The sequence below is a fragment of the Macaca fascicularis genome, chromosome 7 (genome assembly GCF_037993035.2).
Source record: "Macaca fascicularis isolate 582-1 chromosome 7, T2T-MFA8v1.1".
In the NCBI taxonomy this organism is placed as follows: Eukaryota; Metazoa; Chordata; class Mammalia; order Primates; family Cercopithecidae; genus Macaca; species Macaca fascicularis.
Window position 1 is genome coordinate 125,283,512 of NC_088381.1, and position 19,459 is coordinate 125,302,970.

The 19,459-nt window shown below is 38.8% G+C and overlaps 1 protein-coding gene across 9 annotated transcripts in view; it reads right to left on the reverse strand.

The window, feature by feature from the left end:
• Window positions 1-320: 320 nt before the first annotated feature.
• CCDC198 (coiled-coil domain containing 198) overlaps window positions 321-19,459 on the reverse strand; it is a 41,242-nt gene continuing 22,103 nt past the window's right edge. For 8 of the 9 annotated variants that reach the window (XM_073997447.1, XM_005561349.5, XM_073997446.1 and 5 more), the window contains one exon: window positions 16,794-19,085. In XM_073997447.1, the coding sequence (XP_073853548.1) occupies window positions 19,059-19,085 (27 nt within the window). In that variant the 3' untranslated portion in view covers window positions 16,794-19,058. Of the gene's footprint in view, window positions 551-16,793; window positions 19,086-19,459 lie in introns of those variants that run through there. The other variant, XM_065548847.2, reaches the window with a different exon arrangement.

Below are 19,459 nucleotides of genomic sequence, written 5' to 3' on the forward strand. Positions count from 1 at the left end.
AAGTTTCTGCTCTGGTGTCATAAGTTTCTGTATTTATTTTGTCTGTCTCTCCAATTTTCAAGACAATGATTTGTCCTGTGACCTCACTTCTCTGATGGATCCAAGAAAAGTTATTAATATTTCAGTCTCATCAGTGTTTTACTTGTTGTTAGGACAGGGTAAGGAATTCTATGCTCTTTATATGTGAAACTCAAAACCGTAATTCTCAAGATTACATTTTAATTTTGATTTAATTTCATTTTTAAAATATATAAAACAATACAATTTCAAAAGCTTTACCTTATATGCTAAGTTTAATCAAAACTTGAAGTAGCATATTCATACCACATATTCATTCATTCATTTATTCAACAGATATTTGTGAAATACCTGTGCTAGGCCAGTGCTGAGTCTATAATATTGAACCTACAGGACAGAAATCTTCATCCTCATGGAGCTTGCATTTCAGTGGGATGTTTGGACACACAACACTCTTGACAATCTCTGCAGGTCTCCCTTACTCTTTTCCTCTTGTTCCTTTTGGTTTTTCTCCTCTTGTTCATGGACTTCTCTGTGAAGCAGAAGTTAAAATTGGTCTCGGGTGGTTAAGAAAAAGGAAAACTACCTCCAGCGTCTTTTTCTAATTTCTCAATATCCACATTATATTGGTCAAGTTGCTTAATCTCTGAAGCTGATTCTTCACATATTAAAAAGTAGGGGAAATTTTTAGAAATAGAAAAAATAACTACTACTTCAGAGAATTTTGAGAAGTAAATTACATACATGCCACGCCCTGGTATATGTGAGGGGTTGGTTCTAGGACTTCCCCTCTCCTCCCACACATACCTGAATCCTCATATAGTCAAGTCTCTCAGTTGGCCCTGTGGAAGGAGCTTATAGGAAAAATCAGCCCTCAGATACTCTGGTTTTGTATCCTGCAAATACTGTCTTTTCCATCTGCATTTAGTTGAAAAAAATTGTGTGTAAGTGGACCCTTGCAGTTCAAACTTGTGTTGTTCAAGGGTCAACTGTGTATATATTTATATATATGACAAATATATATTAACGTTAAATCTCTGACCAGAGACAGTGGGTTTCTGTTTAGGGTTTCATGTAGTTGTGTTTCATCAAGGATTTCTGTTGCCTTACCATTTAGACTGAGAAACTTTGGCAGAGAATCACCTGTATTCAAAAATTTCTGGCTTTGACAATATTTTTCTTCTCCAAATCTGTTTCTATCTCCCTATTCCTGGCCTATGAGACTCGATGTAGTTTTGCTAATGTAGTTTTATTATCACAATTATACACCTCCACAAGTGATAGTTCTTATAGGCCAATCTTTATTAACTAGGTTTCATTTATCAAAAGCCTTTCAACTCATTTATATCTGTGATAATGTTTTAAATAAACTCTACAGTTGGGTTGATTTATCACCATAGAATCAGATGATCACAAAGGATTTCACAAATCCTCTAGTCTTGCCCTTGCCCCACCCTAGTAGTTCTGTTATGACCCCATCCTTGATATATCGAGAGATATTTTAATATTTTCCAATATTTACAGGAAGGATTCTAGCCTACAGGATAAAGTGAAAGAGATGCAGAGTATCCCAACCGATTCTGTAGAGGAAATAGGAAAGGCAAAAAGATTTAAAATGGGAGTAAGGAAGGAAGAATAAGTTGTGGGGATAGACTCTGCTATCAGAATTTAGTAGTCAATGTATCTTGTCCTGATACATTCACAACCTAGTCTGTAGAGGATCCCCATGTAATAAGTGGGCATGGCTTTTGGTGCCTACCTCCAATTACTCTATTAGTAATTAGGCATTGTTTTGAAGACTTGGTATGCCTTTTATAGCCTATGTTTCAGACCCCCTGTGAAACATTAAGTCGAGAAATATATCATAAACTAGGTAACAGGAACTTTGCAAATAATAATGGAAAATTTTGAAGCCAGCTCAGAACTAGACAGGTCAGGGCCAGATTTGCCAAAGTGTTTTCTGAGAAAGGGTGATAAGGAATGCCTGGCATCTGACTCAAACCCCAGGAAAGAAAGCAGGAAGGAAAAGAAATGCTAGAGTAGGGGAGAGAACTAGAAGCAGAAATGTTAGAAAAAATGTATTCACTGTTCCCAAATTTTTGTGATTAATTTTATTATTATTATTTTTTAAAACCTAGAAGCACATATAATGAGAATGATCAGTAGAGGGACTTCAAGTGAATATGAATGCTGTTAAATATTTCATGTAGGATCTTTTTGCTTTTGGTTTTCTTTCATATATATACATATACATATATATACACATATAAATATATATATATACACACACACATATATATAAAGCACTTTGAGTTGCTGTTTTACCTATAGTTTTTTTTTAAGAAAAAAGAAAAAATTTACATCTTATTGGAAAATAGTTGCAAAAGGATACAGACCTCAGTCTGTGTACTGGCATTGATTTATAATTATTAGCAATATTTCATGGAGAACAAAACACTTCAGCAAAAAGTAGGTGGCAAACTTCTTCAACCCTTAGGTTGAAGAAGGCCTGTAATATGTACTGGGGGTTCTTGTTTCTTTTGGGGTATCAGTGGTGGTTGACTTATGCGTGTGTATGTGTGGTATGTTGCAAAACACACTGAATGAAAAAATAAGTCCTTTTTCAAATAGCTATGAAGACATTTACCAATTAAGTGAAATAAATATGCATTAAAATCAGCTGGTCAATCAATCTTTCTTGAAGATCACATATAAGTGCCTGGTTAGCTCAGTCCCTGTGGAAGGGAGGTTGAAATAGAATCTTCTTAAATTCCTCTTCAGTCCTAGTAATCTGTGATTTGAGGTGTTCCATCTTGATCCTGAGTCTTACTTTTCCTTAATAAGCTTCCCAATGCGTTATGAACTGAAAGTAGATTTAGAAGGTTCCCAGCTTTACACTGGTGCGGTAATGCTTGAATTTTATTTTTGGAAGAAATTATTTGGGGAAAATGTTGAAGAATAACGGGAGCATTTGAGTAAGTCCATTGGAGAACAAATATATAATACTGTAAAATCACCTTCTGTGTCTTTACTGAAAACCTAGATTTGACGTTGACATATTTTTTTTTTTTATTCAAGGAATCCCAAAACGTAGAGTTTATGCTGATAAATTCTCAGACAATTCCTCATTTATTCTCTTAGAAAGTAAAATAAATTATCTCCAGAGCTAATAAGCCCTGTAAATGTTCTCCTGTCAATCTCATCCATCATTGTCACATTGTTCTTGGATAGGACCACACCATGACTGTGCTTCACAAGTGTGATGTGTTAGAGAGGTAGCCAGTCCCTTATCATCCACTTGTTAGTGGACATCTGTCTTTATTCAGTGGCCTTGAATCCCTTCTTTGAGAAATGACCATTCCTAAATCCGTGTGATTCTGGCCAGACTCAATCACGTGGTACCGCCATTGCGAAGGGTTGGGATGTGACTCATCACAGGCATTTATTTTCATGAATACATACATGAAAGATACATGAAATGTATCTTTTATTTCTGTTCTTCCTAAATTGGAAGGATATATAACTTTGGCTGCTAATGACAATCATGCCTGCTATATGCTCTTAAGTCTATTTTATCTAGTTTTAATATGCTCACTGCTGCTTTTTTTTAATTAGTGTTGGCATGTTGTATCTTTTTCTGTTTTTTTTCTTTTAACCTATTTGCATTTTTACATTTAAAGTGTGTTTCTCATAGATCGCATATAGCTGCTTCTTGCTCTTTTTTTTTTTTTCCTATTCAGCCATCTCTGCATTTAAATTGTGTTGTTGACCATTTACATTTAATATGATTATTTAGATAGTTTGGGGTTTTGTTTTATTTTGTTTTAAATTTTTTTATTTTAATAGAGACAGAGTCTTACCATGTTGCCCAGGCTGATCTCGAATTCCTGAGCTCAAGTGATCCTCCTGCCTCGTCTTTCCAAAGTGCTAGGATTATAGGCTGAGCCATTGTGCCTGGCTGATATAGTTGGGTTTAAATCTGTCATCTTACTATTTGGGTTTATTTATTTATTTTTATCTCTTCTCTTTTTTCCACTCTTTTCTGCTTTTTCTGCCTTTTTTTTTGGATTGAGTATTTTTTTTTTTTTTTTTTTTTTTTTTTTTTTTTTTTTTTTTTTTTTGAGACGGAGTCTCACGCTGTTGCCCAGGCTGGAGTGCAGTGGCGCGATCTCGGCTCACTGCAAGCTCCGCCTCCCAGGTTCCCGCCATTCTCCTGCCTCAGCCTCCTGAGTAGCTGGGACTACAGGCGCCCGCCACCGCGCCCGGCTAATTTTTTGTATTTTTAGTAGAGACGGGGTTTCACTGTGGTCTCGATCTCCTGACCTTGTGATCCGCCCGCCTCGGCCTCCCAAAGTGCTGGGATTACAGGCTTGAGCCACCGCGCCCGGCCATGGATTGAGTATTTTTTATGATTTGATTTTGTCTCCTCTTATTAACGTATTAGTTATTAGCTATGCCTTTTTTAAGTGGTTGCTATAGCATCTGTAGTATACTTCTTTAGTGTGTTACAGTCTATGTTCAAGTAATAGTATATCACTCATGAAAGAGACAACCTGTATAATGGGAGAAAATATTTACAAATATATATCAGATAAGGAGTTAATAGCCAAAATATATAAGGGATGCAATCAATTCAATAGCAAGAAAACAATAACCTGATTAAAAATGAGAAAAGAACATGAGTAGACATTTCTCAGAAGAAGACATGTAAATTGCTAACAGGTATATGAAAAAATGCTCCATATCACAAATCATCAGTGAAATGCAAATTAAAACTAAAATGAGATATTACCCTATACCTGTTAGAAAGGTTATTATCAAAAAGACAAGAGATAACAAGTGCTGGCAAGGATCTGGTGAAAAGGGAACCCTTGCACACTATTGGTGAGAATGTAAATTAGTATAGCCATTATGGAAAACAGTATGGTGGTTCCTCAAAAATTTAAAAATAGAACTACCTTATGATCCAGCAATGCTACTACTGGGTATATATCCAAAGTATCTGAAATCAGTATGTTGAAAAGATATCTGCACTCCTATGTTCACAGCAGAATTATTCACAGTAACCAAAATACAGAATCCACCTAAGTGTTCATCAATGGATAGATGTATAAAGAAAATGTGGTATATATACACAATGGAATACTATTGAATCTCAAAACTGAAGGAAATCCTGAAAAGGCATTATGTTAAGTGAAATAAGCCAAGCACACAGAGACAAACACTGCATGATCTCACTTATATGTGGAATCTAAAAAGGTTAAACTCCTAAAAGCATAGAGTAGAATGGTGGTGGCCAGGGGATGGGTGGAGAATGGGGGTTGAGGAGATGTTGGACAAAGGATAAAACATTTCAGTTAGATAGGAGGAATAAGTTCAAGAGATCTATTGTACGACATGATGACTACAATTAATAGCAATATACTGCCTTCTTGAAGATTGCTGATTGTAGGTTTTAAGTGTTCTCACCACAAAAAATGATGTGAGGTAATAATGCATATGTTAATGAGCTTGATTTAGCAATTCCATGTTGTATACATATTTCAAAACATCATGTGTACTATATATATATATACATTTTTAATTTGTCAATTAAAAAATAAATTTTAAAAAGATTATACTACTGATGTGTGGCATAAAAATCTTATACCAGTATACTTCCATTTCCCTCTTCCTGGCCTTTATGCCATTGACATACATGTTACTTCCACATGTATATTCTAAAACTCATAAGAAATTGTTAGTTTGCTTTACACAGTTAATTAGATTTTACAGAGACTTTCAAAATAAAAAAGTATTTACCCACATATTTATTATTTCTAGCATACTTGACTTTTTCTGATATCATTTTCATTCTGTCTAAAGAACTTTGTGTAACATTATTTCTAATGCTGGTTGGCTGTTGAATTACTTTAGATTTTGTACGTTAAAAAAAGTCTTCACTTTGCCTTCATTTACAAAACATATTTTCTCTATGTGTAAAATTCTAGGTCGACAGTTTCTTTTTTTTTTTTTTCAGTACTTTAAGGATATTGCCCTATTGCCTTCTGTCTTGAATTGTTTTGATGAAAAGCCTACTGCCATCATTCTCTTTGTTTTTCTGTACATAATGTCAGTTTTCTAAGGGAGGGAATTATTAGATCAGATTTTCATGGTTTACTCCTTTCAAATTCTTAGAGATTTCCTCAGACAAGTTTTTCAGCTCATTAATTACTCCTTAGTTTACTTCCCCAAAAAGTAAAATTACTCTTGCAATCACCCATCTATCCCTTCATTTAAAACAATAGTAATTGAGTTTATGTTGCGTCTGGCATATGGCAGGAATATCTGTTTTGCTATATCTTTTTTTAATCACTGAATATTACTAATTTTTAAAAGCCATTACGTACTATAGTATTTAATTATTCTCCAATATAGTTCTCTAGGATTTTTATTTTATTCCTTGCATTTAACTCAGTAATTTATTTGGAGTTTGTTTTGCAAGCTGAGATGAAGTTTCTACTTTAAAATTATATTTTTCATTTTCAAAACATCTATTGGTTCTTTTTTGACAAATACATTTGTTAAACTATTTGTGGTTCTTCTAACTCATATTATCATTTTATGCATATAAAAATTCTATTTTACAGTTAGTTATTCTTAGTTTCTTTTTTTTTTGACGAAGTTTCACTCTTGTTGCCCAGGCTGGAGTGCAATGGCGCCATCTCGGCTCCCTGCAACTTCCACCTCCCGGGTTCAAGTGATTATCCTGCCTCAGCCTCCTGAGTAAGCTGGGAGTACAGGTGCTTGCCACCACACCCAGCTAATTTTGTATTTTTAGTAGAGACAGGGTTTCTCCATGTTGGTTAGGCCTGGTCTCAAACTCCTGACCTCAGATGATCCGCCAGCCTTGGCCTCCCAAAGTGTTGGGATTACAGGCGTGAGCCACCACACCAAGCCAGTTACTCCTAGTATTAAGCTATCTTTTAGTTCTTGTCTTAATATCAAAAATTATTTTCATTAATTCATTTAAAATTATTTTGTCTTATGCACAGGCAATTACTGCATATGATACAAAACTCAAAGGCACAGAAGGATTTAGTATGAAAACATAATCTCCCTCCTTCTCCCCTGACTTCCCAGTTTTCCTCCTTGGAGCCAATCACTGTTATCATTTTCTTGTATATTCCTTCGGGGAAATTCTGTGTGTAAACAACCATATATGTCATGTATTTTATAGATCATATAGATTATTTCTCTTTTCCTCTTTCTTTTATGCAAAAGTATATACTATACCTTATATATTCTCTGCATGTTGTTGTTTCACTCAAAAATATCTTTGCTCATCTGCATTGTTTTATTTTTCATGGCTGTATTGTATTCCATTGTATAGTTGTTTATTTAACTTGTTTCCTATTGACAGATATTAGGATTATTACCAATATTTTATGATTACAAAAAATACTGCAACACATATCTTTGAATAAATGTCATTTTGTTCATGTGGATATATCCGTAGGACAAATTCCAAAAGCAGAATTACTGGGGCAAAGAGTAATTGCCCTTAAAATTTTGAGAGCTATTTCAAAATATTTTCCGTAGAGGATTAACACATTTATGTAGTTCCAATAGGTAGGTCAGTCCCCTCATCATTATTTATTTCTATAATGTTTTTATTAATCTACCTGTATATGCTCCTAGATAAATTCAGAATTCTTTTTTTCAAGCTTCACCCTCTCTCCAGTCCCACTGGGAATTAATATCCTGCAAATATTCTAAATTTCAAAACCCAGGAACTAGTTTTTCCTTTCATTTATTTTAATATTTATTTGTCTTTCTTAACAATGTTTTGTAGGTTTCTTCACATAGGTTTTATACATTTTTGTTAGGATCAGTCCTAAAAAGTTTGTGTTCTTTGTTGTTATTATGTAGGATGTATTTTATGCTTTTTTTTCTTTTGAGACAGAGTCTCACTCTGTCACCCAGGCTGGAGTGCAGTGGCCTGATCTCAGCTCACTGCAACCTCCACCTCCCGGGTTCAAGTGATTCTCCTGCCTCAGCCTCACGAGTCACTGAGACTACAGATGTGCACCACTACACCCAGCTATTTTTTTTTTTTTTTGGATTTTTAGTAGAGATGGGGTTTCACCATGTTGGCCAGGCTGGTCTTGATCTCCTGACCTCATGATCCACCCACCTTGGCCTCCCAAAGTGCTAGTATTACAGGTGTGAACCACCACACCTGGCCATTTTATGCTTTTTTATATGACTGATTATTGTGGGCCATTTTTGTGCATCTTTTTGCTATCTTATGCATTGGAAATTCAGACACATCTGTCTTTGAGATGGTTACTTGATTTGTGGGCTTGTGTTCAGTCCAAACCCAAGTGCCCATCAGTGGATGAATGGATAAAGAAAATATGGTATATATACACAATGGAATACTATTCAGCCATGAAAAGAAGTAAATTCTGTCATTTTGCAGCAACATGTATAGGACTGGAAGACGTTATGTTAAGTGCAATAAGCCAGGCTTAGAAAAACAAATATTGTATGTGTTCACTCATAGGTGGAAGTTTAAAAAGTTGATCTCATGGAGGCTGAGAGTAGAATGGTGGTTACCAGAGACTAGGAAAGGCGGGAGGGGGATGAAGAGAGTCTGGTTAATGGGTACAAAATTACAGTTAGACAGAAGAAACAAGTTCTAGTGTTTGATAGCACAGTAGGGTGATTATTAGATAACAATAATTTATTGTATATTTCAAAATAGCCAGAAGAGAAAATTTAGAATGATCACGACACAAAGAAATAACAAGTGTGTAAGCTAATGAATATCCCAGTTACTTTGATTTGACCACTGCACGTTGTATGGATATATCAAAGTATCATGTGTACCCCATAAATATGTACAACTTTTATTTATCAATAAAAAAGTTGAATTGACTTTATTGAGGTGCTATAGTATATATATCCTATCATTTTTCAATCATTGCTATAGGTTACCATTAACGTTACTTCAAATTTTATGCTGCTGTAATTAACTTGCAACCCTAGTTTCCAATAACAAAATTCAGGCTCTTGAGAGAGAAGGAGGCTTTTACATTTTAAAACCTTCTCTTTAGATATTAAGAGCCACAGCCTGGAAGTCTGAGAACACAGAGGACATAGTGTTTATGTTCTGAACATAGGGCTAAGAGGTGGCAAGATGATGACTCAGGAACAGATTTCCTACCACACCAAGAAGAAATGATTTCTTCTTGGGTTGGAAGAAACTGAGAGAAGAAAGCAAGAGAGCTTTAAAACGAATGTGGAACCTTCTTCCTGGTCTTTCCTTTGGTTCAAAGTCCAAGAGGAGGAGCATATCCTGATTCAGTAAGTTAGGTTTAAAGGACCATGCTGGAGCCATTGATTGGTTGCCGCCCATGCTATGAGCATAAATATTTTGACTATCACTCCTGCCCTCAGGAATATTTGTTGATCTAACAGCAGAAAAGTTTATGTCTCTGACTGCAAGCTGGACAGAAACATATGTTTTTGAGTGTCTTCTTTAAGAAAAAGTGTAGGCCAGGCATGATGACTCATGCTTGTAGTCCCAGCACTTTGGAAGGCTGAGGCAGGATTGCTTGAGCCCAGGGGTTCAAGACTAGCCTGGGCAACATAGTGAGACCCCCATCTCTACAAGAGTAAAAAAAAAAAAAAAAAAAGGAAAAAAGAATAAAAATTCTGAATATAAAATTAGAACTGAAAGCAAGTATTTATTATGAGAAAAAAGTTTTAATTATAAATTTTGCGAAGTTGACAAATACCACAAATGTCACAGAAAGCAGAAAAACAATATAGTATTTCTATTAATTAACTGCCCGATGTACCACAGACTGACTAGCTTTTGGCATATGTAAAACTTCATCTCCCCTCCACTACTTCCATACTTCCAGTTCCAGATGCTGCGGGGTACATTCATATTGCAACACAACCCCTGGTCTCACATCTCTGGGTGAGTCAGTGGGCAGCTGGGGTGTGCCTCCAAGCCATTCCTTCATCACAATGGTTACAGATAACAACTACACATGGAAGGGACTGGGAATCACATAATATAACTCACTATACCCCAACTGAGTATAGTCCCAACTGGACTTCCCTTTGGCCAGATTCTGAGAGCTGCTGGTACTTTTCACATACTACCCAAGCGGGGGGAAGTGTGACAGAGGGGAAATTGGAGGGGAAAACATGACAGCCTTTATAAACTAAAAATTTTTATTTTTATTAGACTTTTTTTGGAGTAGTTTTGGTTTTATAGAAAATTTGAGACAAAGATACAGAGATTTCCCAAATATCCCTGCCCCCACATATATACAGCCTCCCCTGTTACCAACATCTCCCACCAGAGTGGCATATTGGTTACAACTGATGAGCCTATGTTGACACATAATGCTCACCCAAAGTCCATAGTTTACATTAGGGCTCACTCTTAGTGTTGTGTGTTCTATGGGTTTTTGACAAATATATAATGACATGTTTCCACCATTGTAGTATCTTCCAGAGTAGTTTCATTGCCCTAAAAATCCTCTGTGTTCCACCTATTCCTCTCTTTCTCTCCCCTAATCCCTGACAACCACTGATTTTTTTTTTTTTTTTTTTTTTTTTTTTTTGAGATGAAGTCTTGCTCTGTCACCCAGGCTGGAGTGCAGTGGCGCAATCTTGGCTCACTGCAAACTCCTCCTCCCGGGTTCACGCTGTTCTCCTGCCTCAGCCTCCAGAGTAGCTGGCACTACAGACTACAGGTGCCCGCCACCATGCCTGGCTAATTTTTTTGTATTTTTAGTAGAGACAGGGTTTCATTGTGTTAGCTAGGATGGTCTCCATCTCCTGACCTCATGATCTGTCTGCCTTGGCCTCCCAAAGTGCTGGAATTACAGGTGTGAGCCACTGTGCCCGGCCACTTTCGCACATTTTACAAAAACATGTAACCAAGTTGTAGTAAGCTCTTGGTGCCCCATCCATATCCCCACAGGCCTTAATTTGGCTTGGTTTTTACCAGCGTCTGGATCTCTGAGCCTGAGAACTTCTCTCCGCAGATAGACCTGAGGACACACGGCATTTAAGAAGTACCAGAGAATTAATTCTTCTTCCCTGGTGCTCCAGCAGCCACCAACCAATGATTGACTAAAGGTGGTGTATCAGACCCCAGCATACTTCCTCTGCAGATGAGATAACTTTGAGGCACAGAATTCCCCAACAGGATTAAGCCTGGTACCCAGAATAGTAACTTCCTTGATTATGCCCCTTGATTGGCAGCTTTCCCTGTCTCACTTTACTCCCCTACTGGTATTTCGTGGCATCAGCTCCAACATAAACTGCTTGCATTTCATCCTTGTCTGCTCCTGGAGAACTGTAATGAAAACTCATGTAAATGATTTGCTGGTGCCCCTCCCAGGGCAGGGGGCTGTGTGCATGAGGGGCCTTGAAGCTTAAGCTTTCTGAGCTTCATGGTACATTGCCTCCACCCGTTTGCTACATCAGGAGGGCAACATCTGTGGACTGCAGCACAGTAATAATGGCAGCAAGACATGTTTTGGTAGAAAGTGCCTGAGATAGACCCCCCACCTCCCCACCCCATAGGTTATGGAGAATATTTAAGAAGTTTCCAAGGCTTCCAAAGCAGAGTAGGGGGAGGGGAGCTGAGAATTGAGAGCCACGGGGATTTCTTAGCACGGCATGAGGCATGGACAGCCTACCCTAGGGACTGCATAGAAGATATAGTTGATTACTGAAGGACGAGTCCCACCCTCTAGACTGAGGTGGTGACCACCTCAGCAGGAGAAAACCACTGGGCTTCTTCCTGAGCAATCATTAAATGAGGCTAGTGCTGAGAGTATGGTGGGAAGTGACAGCAGCCAGGGAGGTGGGGGTAGATGCTCAGGAGAGGAAGGCTGATGCCCAAGATCATCAAGATGGGGATCATTCAGTCAAGGCCAGCTTGGACAAAGGATGGCGCCAATGAGCTATTCCCCACATGCCCCCAGGATAGCACCATAATCAAGGCCTGTGTGTCTTCCCCCAGACATGGACCCTGGCTGGGGAGGAAAAAGGGAGAGTGGGAGAGAATCCTGAGGGTGCACTTTAAGCCAGGAGTGACAGACATACCTTGGATTGGCAAAAGGACAGTTTTGAATAGTAATGGAAAGGGGAGCTTGAGATCTGGAGTTACAGAGAAAGAATATTCCAAGATAGTGTACCCTGAGGCATCTCCCTTGTGATCGGTGAACTCACTCTTACCCTTGAGCATTTGTCTTTGCGCAGTGGTATTTTTATTCTGTTGGATAAATTCTGAGAAATGGTTTGCAAAAGCTGATGATTTTAAAATGTATTTCTTTTATCCAACACCCATTTAATTCCATTATTAATTCAAAAAATATTTCGGTTGATTCCCTTGGGTAGTTCAGCCATATAATTACTTCCTCTGCTAATCGTGATGCATTTATTTTCATGGTTCCATAGTTATGTACTTCTGGCTTTTGTTCCATGTCTTGTTGAACTGATTAGACTTCGAGAACCACTTTCACACAAAAAATCTTATTTTATTCCTGATGTCAATGGTAATAACATTGTTTGGTAACTAGCGTGTATTGAACAGTTATTATGTGTCAGGCATTGTTCTAAGCACTTTGTGTGTGTTATCTTATTTCATTGCCACAACACGCTGTGAGGTAGGCATTATCCTAATCCCCATTTTACAGTGAGAGTGCTGGTCAGACAAGTGAAATAACTACCTAAGAGAGGGAGTGGCCAAGCTGGGATGTGACCTCTGGCTCCAGAGCCTGGTGGGCCTTACTTCTAGCCAGGTGTGTCAGTAAATGCTTAATATCAACTCTGAAAAAAACCCTGATCTGCAACTTTCACTAATTTTTCTGGTGTAAATGTTCCCACCATGGCCGGCATGGCATCACGGAACACAGATTTGGAAGAGATCCTTATAGTTCCTTTTGAGAGCCCGTGCTGAACACTCATGCCGATTCCGGCACACCACAGCCTCTGGTGTTGTGCCACGAGGCAAGGTGGTGGCTGCTGCTTACGATATCTACGTTTTTTTTTTTTGAGACAGAGTCTCACTCTGTCGCCCATTCTGGAGTGCAGTGGCCCACTCTCGGCTCACTGCAAGCTCCGCCTCCCGGGTTCACGCCATTCTCCTGCCTCAGCCTCCCAAGTAGCTGGGACTACAGGCGCCCGCCACCACGCCGGGCTAATTTTTTGTATTTTTAGTAGAGACAGGGTTTCACCGTGTTAGCCAGGATGGTCTCGATCTCCTGACCTCGTGATCCACCTGCCTCGGCCTCCCAAAGTGCTGTTATTACAGGCATGAGCCACCGCGCCCGGCCGAAGTTGTTTGATTTTAAGAACCAGAAATCAGTTGGAGCTGGCCCAAGCAGAAACAATTTATGATAGGGATACAGTCTCAGAATGAAGGGCAGGAGGCAGCAGGGCCTTGGGCAGGGCTGGGAATGAGGAACAGATGTACTGTCAGGCCTCAATGGGTCTCTGGTTCTTCATCTGCTACAGGTCAGCATTCTCTGCATCTCTGGCCTACAGGGCAGAGCACTGCCACCCATTGCTACTGAGCTTCCTTGCTGAACTTCCTGCCACCAGCAGAAACCAATGCCCTCTCTGATTAGCTCAGTGGGTCCAGGGTCAGCCCCAGGTCAGCTAGCTATAGCCATATGACTTTAGTGGGTCTGTTTACCTTTGTTCATGACCATATTGGAGCTATCAGTCTAGACCACGAGTACTCCCTTCTGACTCTAAAACTGTACTACACTTCAAACCCATTGTCATACTGTGCTCCTCTGGGCTCCTGACATCTGGGCCCTGTCCAGCTTTCTGACATCATCCCTGTTTGTCTCTCCTTTGGTCGCTCTGTCGTTCTGGCCTTCTTGTTGGCCCTTGAACCTTATAAGCTCGTTCTCGTCTCAGGACCTTTGCACCTGCTCTTCTGGTGTTTGGAAAGCCTGTTCCATGGATCTTCTCGTGGTTCACACCTTCCCTTCGTTCATGGTTCTTCCTCAGAGTGCCTCCCTGAGCATCCTGCCTCAAGCAGTTCACTCCATCCCCGCCTACCCTGTTACCTGCTTTATTTTTCTTAATCATGCTTAACATTACATGTAGTTGTATTATCTTGTACTTGACTATCTGCTCGTGATCTCCCCCACTGGAATGTAACCCATGGGTGCAGGGACTTTGTCTTGTTGATGGCTGTATTCTCAGCATCTGCAACAGTACTTGGCATGTAGGAGATACTCACACCCACTCGTTGAACGCATGATTAAATGATGAATGAATGAATGAATTGCAGACTTTTTATAAAGTGTGTATCTTAAAAAATCCTTAACTATTGACTTAGTTTCCAATTGTGTTATTGTGTATTCTGTACTTGAATGAAATAGCATTTCTCTTAAAATGAGATGTAATTCAGAGTTTTAATGGTCTGACCTTCCATAATCTACCCTTTAGCATACTTTCTCTGAAGACTTCCCTGTAGCATTCTAAATTGGTGAGGTTTTGCAGTAATATGTGGAAATAGGCTTTTATTGTTTATTCCAGGCAAGAAATAGTTGATGTTAATTATAATATGATGACCATTATGTTTCTGTGGTAAGAAAGAGAGGGGCACAAAGAGCTGGGGTTCTATTTTCTGTTTTTAAAGTCTCTATGTAAGCAGCAAACATTATCCATTTGTTCAAAAGGCTATGTCATAGGTGACTCCTACAAAAGTTATCTTTAACTAAACCCCAGTACAGTAACTCTGAATTATCATCAAAATAAGTATGTGATGAAAAACAGTGCTCTTCTTGAAAAAAAATTGAGAAAAATATATTTCCAAAAGTATTGAAGGAAAAAAAGATATTTCTCTTTCTCGTGAAAAATTCAGAGCAAGAACGAAAATATTATTTTCACAAGAGAAAGTATGCTTCTCGTCCTAGACAAGCTTTTTTTCTTTCCAAAGCTGGAGTTTCAGCTGAAGAAAATTGACAACTTAGCCTCCAGGCTGAATTTTATAGTTTTTATCAACAACAGCTGTGTTTATGATGGCCGTACATTGCCCTGAACAAATTCAAGATTAACTGTAGGATTGATGTTCTCAGAAAATTACTTACAAAATGAACATTTCTCTTACTGTTTTGTGACGCTCCAGGCCTAATGTCCTTAACCTTAAAAAAGTACCTCAGAAGTTCTTTCTTTTATAGATAGAAGGTGATACAATCTGGTGAAATAGAATGTTCATATTACTAAAGCTGTAATTTTCTGCCTTAGCTGCGTGATAGATTCATCTGGAAGCTTAAAAACAAAAACCAAAAAAAACCCCAACAACCCAATGCCAGAGCTCTACTCCAACCCAATTAAATCAAAAGCTGGGGACCAGAAATCTTGGTTGTTAGTAGTTTTTGATCCTTTGACAGGTGATTCTAACCTGTCACCAGCATTGAGAACCGCTACCCTTGAGTCCTTGTCACAGTGTGCAACTGATCCACCCTGGATCGGGCTTTCTGGTGGGGATGCTCACCTATGCTGCCCCCTGGCCAGGGGTCTCCAACCCCTGGGCCATGGACAGGTGCTGGTCCGGTCCATGACCTGTTAGGAACTGGGCCATACACAAGAGGTGAGTGGTGGGCGAGGGAACATTACTGCCTGAGCTGCCCCTCCTGTGAGGTCAGCAGAGGCATTAGATTCTCACAGGAGTGTGAACCCTATTGTGCACTACTCAGGCAAGGGATCTACGCTGCATGCTCCTTATGGGAATCGAATGCCTGATGATCTGAGGTGGAACAGTTTCGTCCAGAAACCATCCCCCGCCTCACCCAGCTGTGGAAAAATTGTCTTCCACAAAACTGGTCCCTGGTGCCGAAAGGTTGGGGACTGATTCCCTAGGCCGAATTGGGAAGACAGTTAAGGTTTCCTTTACTCTCTCATCTGCCTTTATCCTGTGCTTTTATCCTCCGTTTGCCTGCAGTTCGGCTATCAGTTAAGCTAGTCCTTGCTAAAACATAATTCCACAAAGCTCTCACCCTTTCTAGTGAACTATTACCTCTTCCCTGCTCCTCCCAAAAGGAACCACACCATGTGATGCAAAAGAAATACAGAGTGACGTGTAATGTAGCTGGTGAGTTGGAAGTAAAATTGAGGAAAGGAGGGAAGAGTCCTTGGCTTCTATCAGGTCACTTTTGGTAAACAATCGTCTACTCCAAAGGGAAGTTCTGCTAAGTGACTCCGGCAACTTACTTAACCTTTCTGTGACCCAATTTCCTCATCTTTAAGATGGGGATGATATTAATACTGACCTACAAAATCACTGTGAGGATTACATAGATAAAAGAGTACTTGGCCCACAATAAACAGACCATGCATGTTGGCAATTATTACTGTAATTGTTACTCCTTTAAAATCCTTGAATTCATAACTGCATTGTAAGGAGTTCTACATGGAACCGGCAAACAGAGAAGGCATTAGGATGGATTTTCTTTTGAAGCTAACACACTCTGATAGTTTCAAAAAGTATTTTGAGCTATGGCATCCTTATTGGCATATACACATAGTTCCTGTATCCCAAGGCAATGCTTAATTTTGGCCATTCATTTAGATGTATAAATGCCAACAGCTTTTGGAAGAAAAAGCCATTTTCTTTACTGTATAATCAACCTTGTCTATCCAAGACTCCTGGGAAATGATGGAAATGAGGGTGAGCAAGTGCATAGCTGGAGAGAAACAAGTGTTTCTCTAATTGACTAGTCAACTCAACACATTCATTTAATTCCAAAAAACATTTAATGATAAACTCTTTGCCAGTTGTCATGCTAGGAAGCAGGAATACCATAGGAAGAAGACATAGTTTGTGCCCTCATGTAGCTCACAGTTCATTAAGCTTATGGAAGCGGGTTTCGTGAAATTGAATTTCAAGTCACAGAGGAGAATGGTGAAGATGTACCTTTGGCTCCACTAGTTTTAGTGTTCAAAGTTGTCCATCCCACTTTTTGTGTTTTAAGCCTTTCAGATTGACCACAATAGGTGAGGACACCATGAATAGATTGGATTTGTTTATCCTCTCAAGGATCTCATTTTTTCTAGAAGGCTGGCTAGTCAAACAATGTATGTATTCTTTTGGTGGAAATATGCTTCTTACCTACCACAGAAAAAGTAGGAAGAGTACTCACAAAGAACTGGGAGTAGATATGGCCAGGGACAATCTAATAGCCTTCTGTCCTTGGAAGAAACATGAATTTTTATCACCTGACATTTCAGGCTTGTTATCTTCTTAGTTCCTGATGTGAATGCATTGAATGTCAAATTGAAGTGGTGTTTTCCTCTATTTTTTTCCCTTTTTTGGAAGCTTCCCGTATAAGGCATAAAAGGGTCTTTTTGTTTTGCTTTGTTTTAAAGCTTTACTAAATTCTTGAAAGATTCTGGATTGCTTAAAATTATTTTTAGATTATGCTAAACATGGAGCTGCATTGTACATGAAAGTTCTTAAAAATTGTCCCAAAAGCTAATTTTTCTAAGTGGAATAACTTTTGATTTGAACATTTATAAGATTCCTTTTATTTTTTAAGGAGCTTTAAAATCTGCATCATAATCTAAGAAGTCTTAATTTTGAACTTTAACTCACAATGATCTTCTACACTTGACATTATTTCACCTGTATCCTGTAGGCTTTCTGTTATGGTTAGCTTAGAAAGTGACCTAAGTGAGCTTAGTGTTTAATGTAGTATTACTGTGACTTTCCTTTAGAAATTCACTTTTATTTGTCTCCAGTCTACTTTTTCGTGTATTTGTTTTTGGTTTTTAATTTTTTACTTTTGAGACAGAGTCTCATTCTGTTGCCCAGGCTGGAGTACAGTGGAGTGGTCTCGGCTTACTGCAACCTCTGTCTCCTGGGTTCAAGCAATTCTCTTTCCTCCGCCTCCCCACCAAGTAGCTGGGATTATAGATGAACGAACGCCACAATGCCCGGCTAATTTTTGTATTTTTAGTAGAGACGGGGTCTCACCATGTTGGCTAGGTTGGTCTTGAACTCCTGACCTCAAGTGATCTGCCCACCTCGGCCTCCCAAAGTGCTGGGAGTACGGGTGTGAGCCACCACACCCAGCCCATCTATTTGTTTTATATAATCTAATTTTCTTTCTATAAACATGGTGAGGTGGAAAGTCTCAAAGATGAACCCCAAAGGACCACACTTTGGCATTCATGCCCTCATGTAATCCTCTTCTGCATTAACTCCAAGCTGGCTTATGACTTTAACCAACAGAACATAGTGGAAGTGATGCAAAGCCAGTTCTATGACTAGCTTTTAAGAAGACTGGCAACTTCTGTTTCCTCCTCTTGGGGCAATTGCTTTTGGGAGTCCTGGGCTCATATGAGAGAAATCTCTTCAGTGTCCTGCTGAAGAGATCATGTGAAGATGCTCTGAGACTATATGGATAGGGGGCAAGCTCCCCCTGTCTCAGTGTCCTAATGGGGCCTCCAGATGACTCCAGTCCTAGTAGTCTAAACGTAGTCCAATTTCAATGACATGAAGGATTTCAAAAGGGAACAGCAGAGGAATCACCTAGCTGAACTCAACAACCCACAGGAAAGTGAGACAATAAAATGGCTGTTGGTTAGCCCCTGTGTTTTGAGGCATTTAGTTATGCAGCAATAGTTAACAGCACATATGATAGACTTGTTAATCATAAGACTCTAAATATATCATTTCTTTTTACCAAAGTGATTTGCTTTCTTCAAAGTACTTCATATATCAGTTTGAAAGATTTCTAGAGTAAAACAAGCTTTCAGTGCACTCAATATCTAGGTTAGTGAATAGTATTCTTATTCTCAATCAAAAAACTCATCAAAAAGTGGGATTCTCTCTGTCCTGGTCCTCACCAGTGCTCGTGGCTTCTTCTCATCTTTTCCCAACTCATCTGAGTCAGAGCTGGAACTGTCCCAGAGATGCTGTCTCTGGGCCGCTTGTTCATGAAGCCATGTTTCCATTGTGCCAATTTTCCAGGGACAGTAGTTATTCACTGCTTGATGTTTCAAAAATTCTGTATTCTGTGAATTACCTACAAAAAAAATTAAGTTTCTTTAATTTAATTTTTTCCTTTAGCAATGATTTATTTGTTTATTAAGTGCCTAGCTTAATAAACAATCTGGTTGGTAATTTTTCAAACTATGTATATATAGTAATATATATGTAACTTGAGGTATATATAAATATATACATTATATATAAATGTATAAATATATATATAAATATATATATATATATAAATTTCAACTGGTATCTCTGTAAGGATTAAACTTTTTTTTAGTTGTTATTTTTTAGTCTATTTATTTATTTTTTTGAGGCGGAGTCTTGCTCTGTAGCCCAGGCTGGAGTGCAGTGGCGCCATCTCAGCTCACTGCAAGCTCCACCTCGCAGGTTCACGCCATTCTC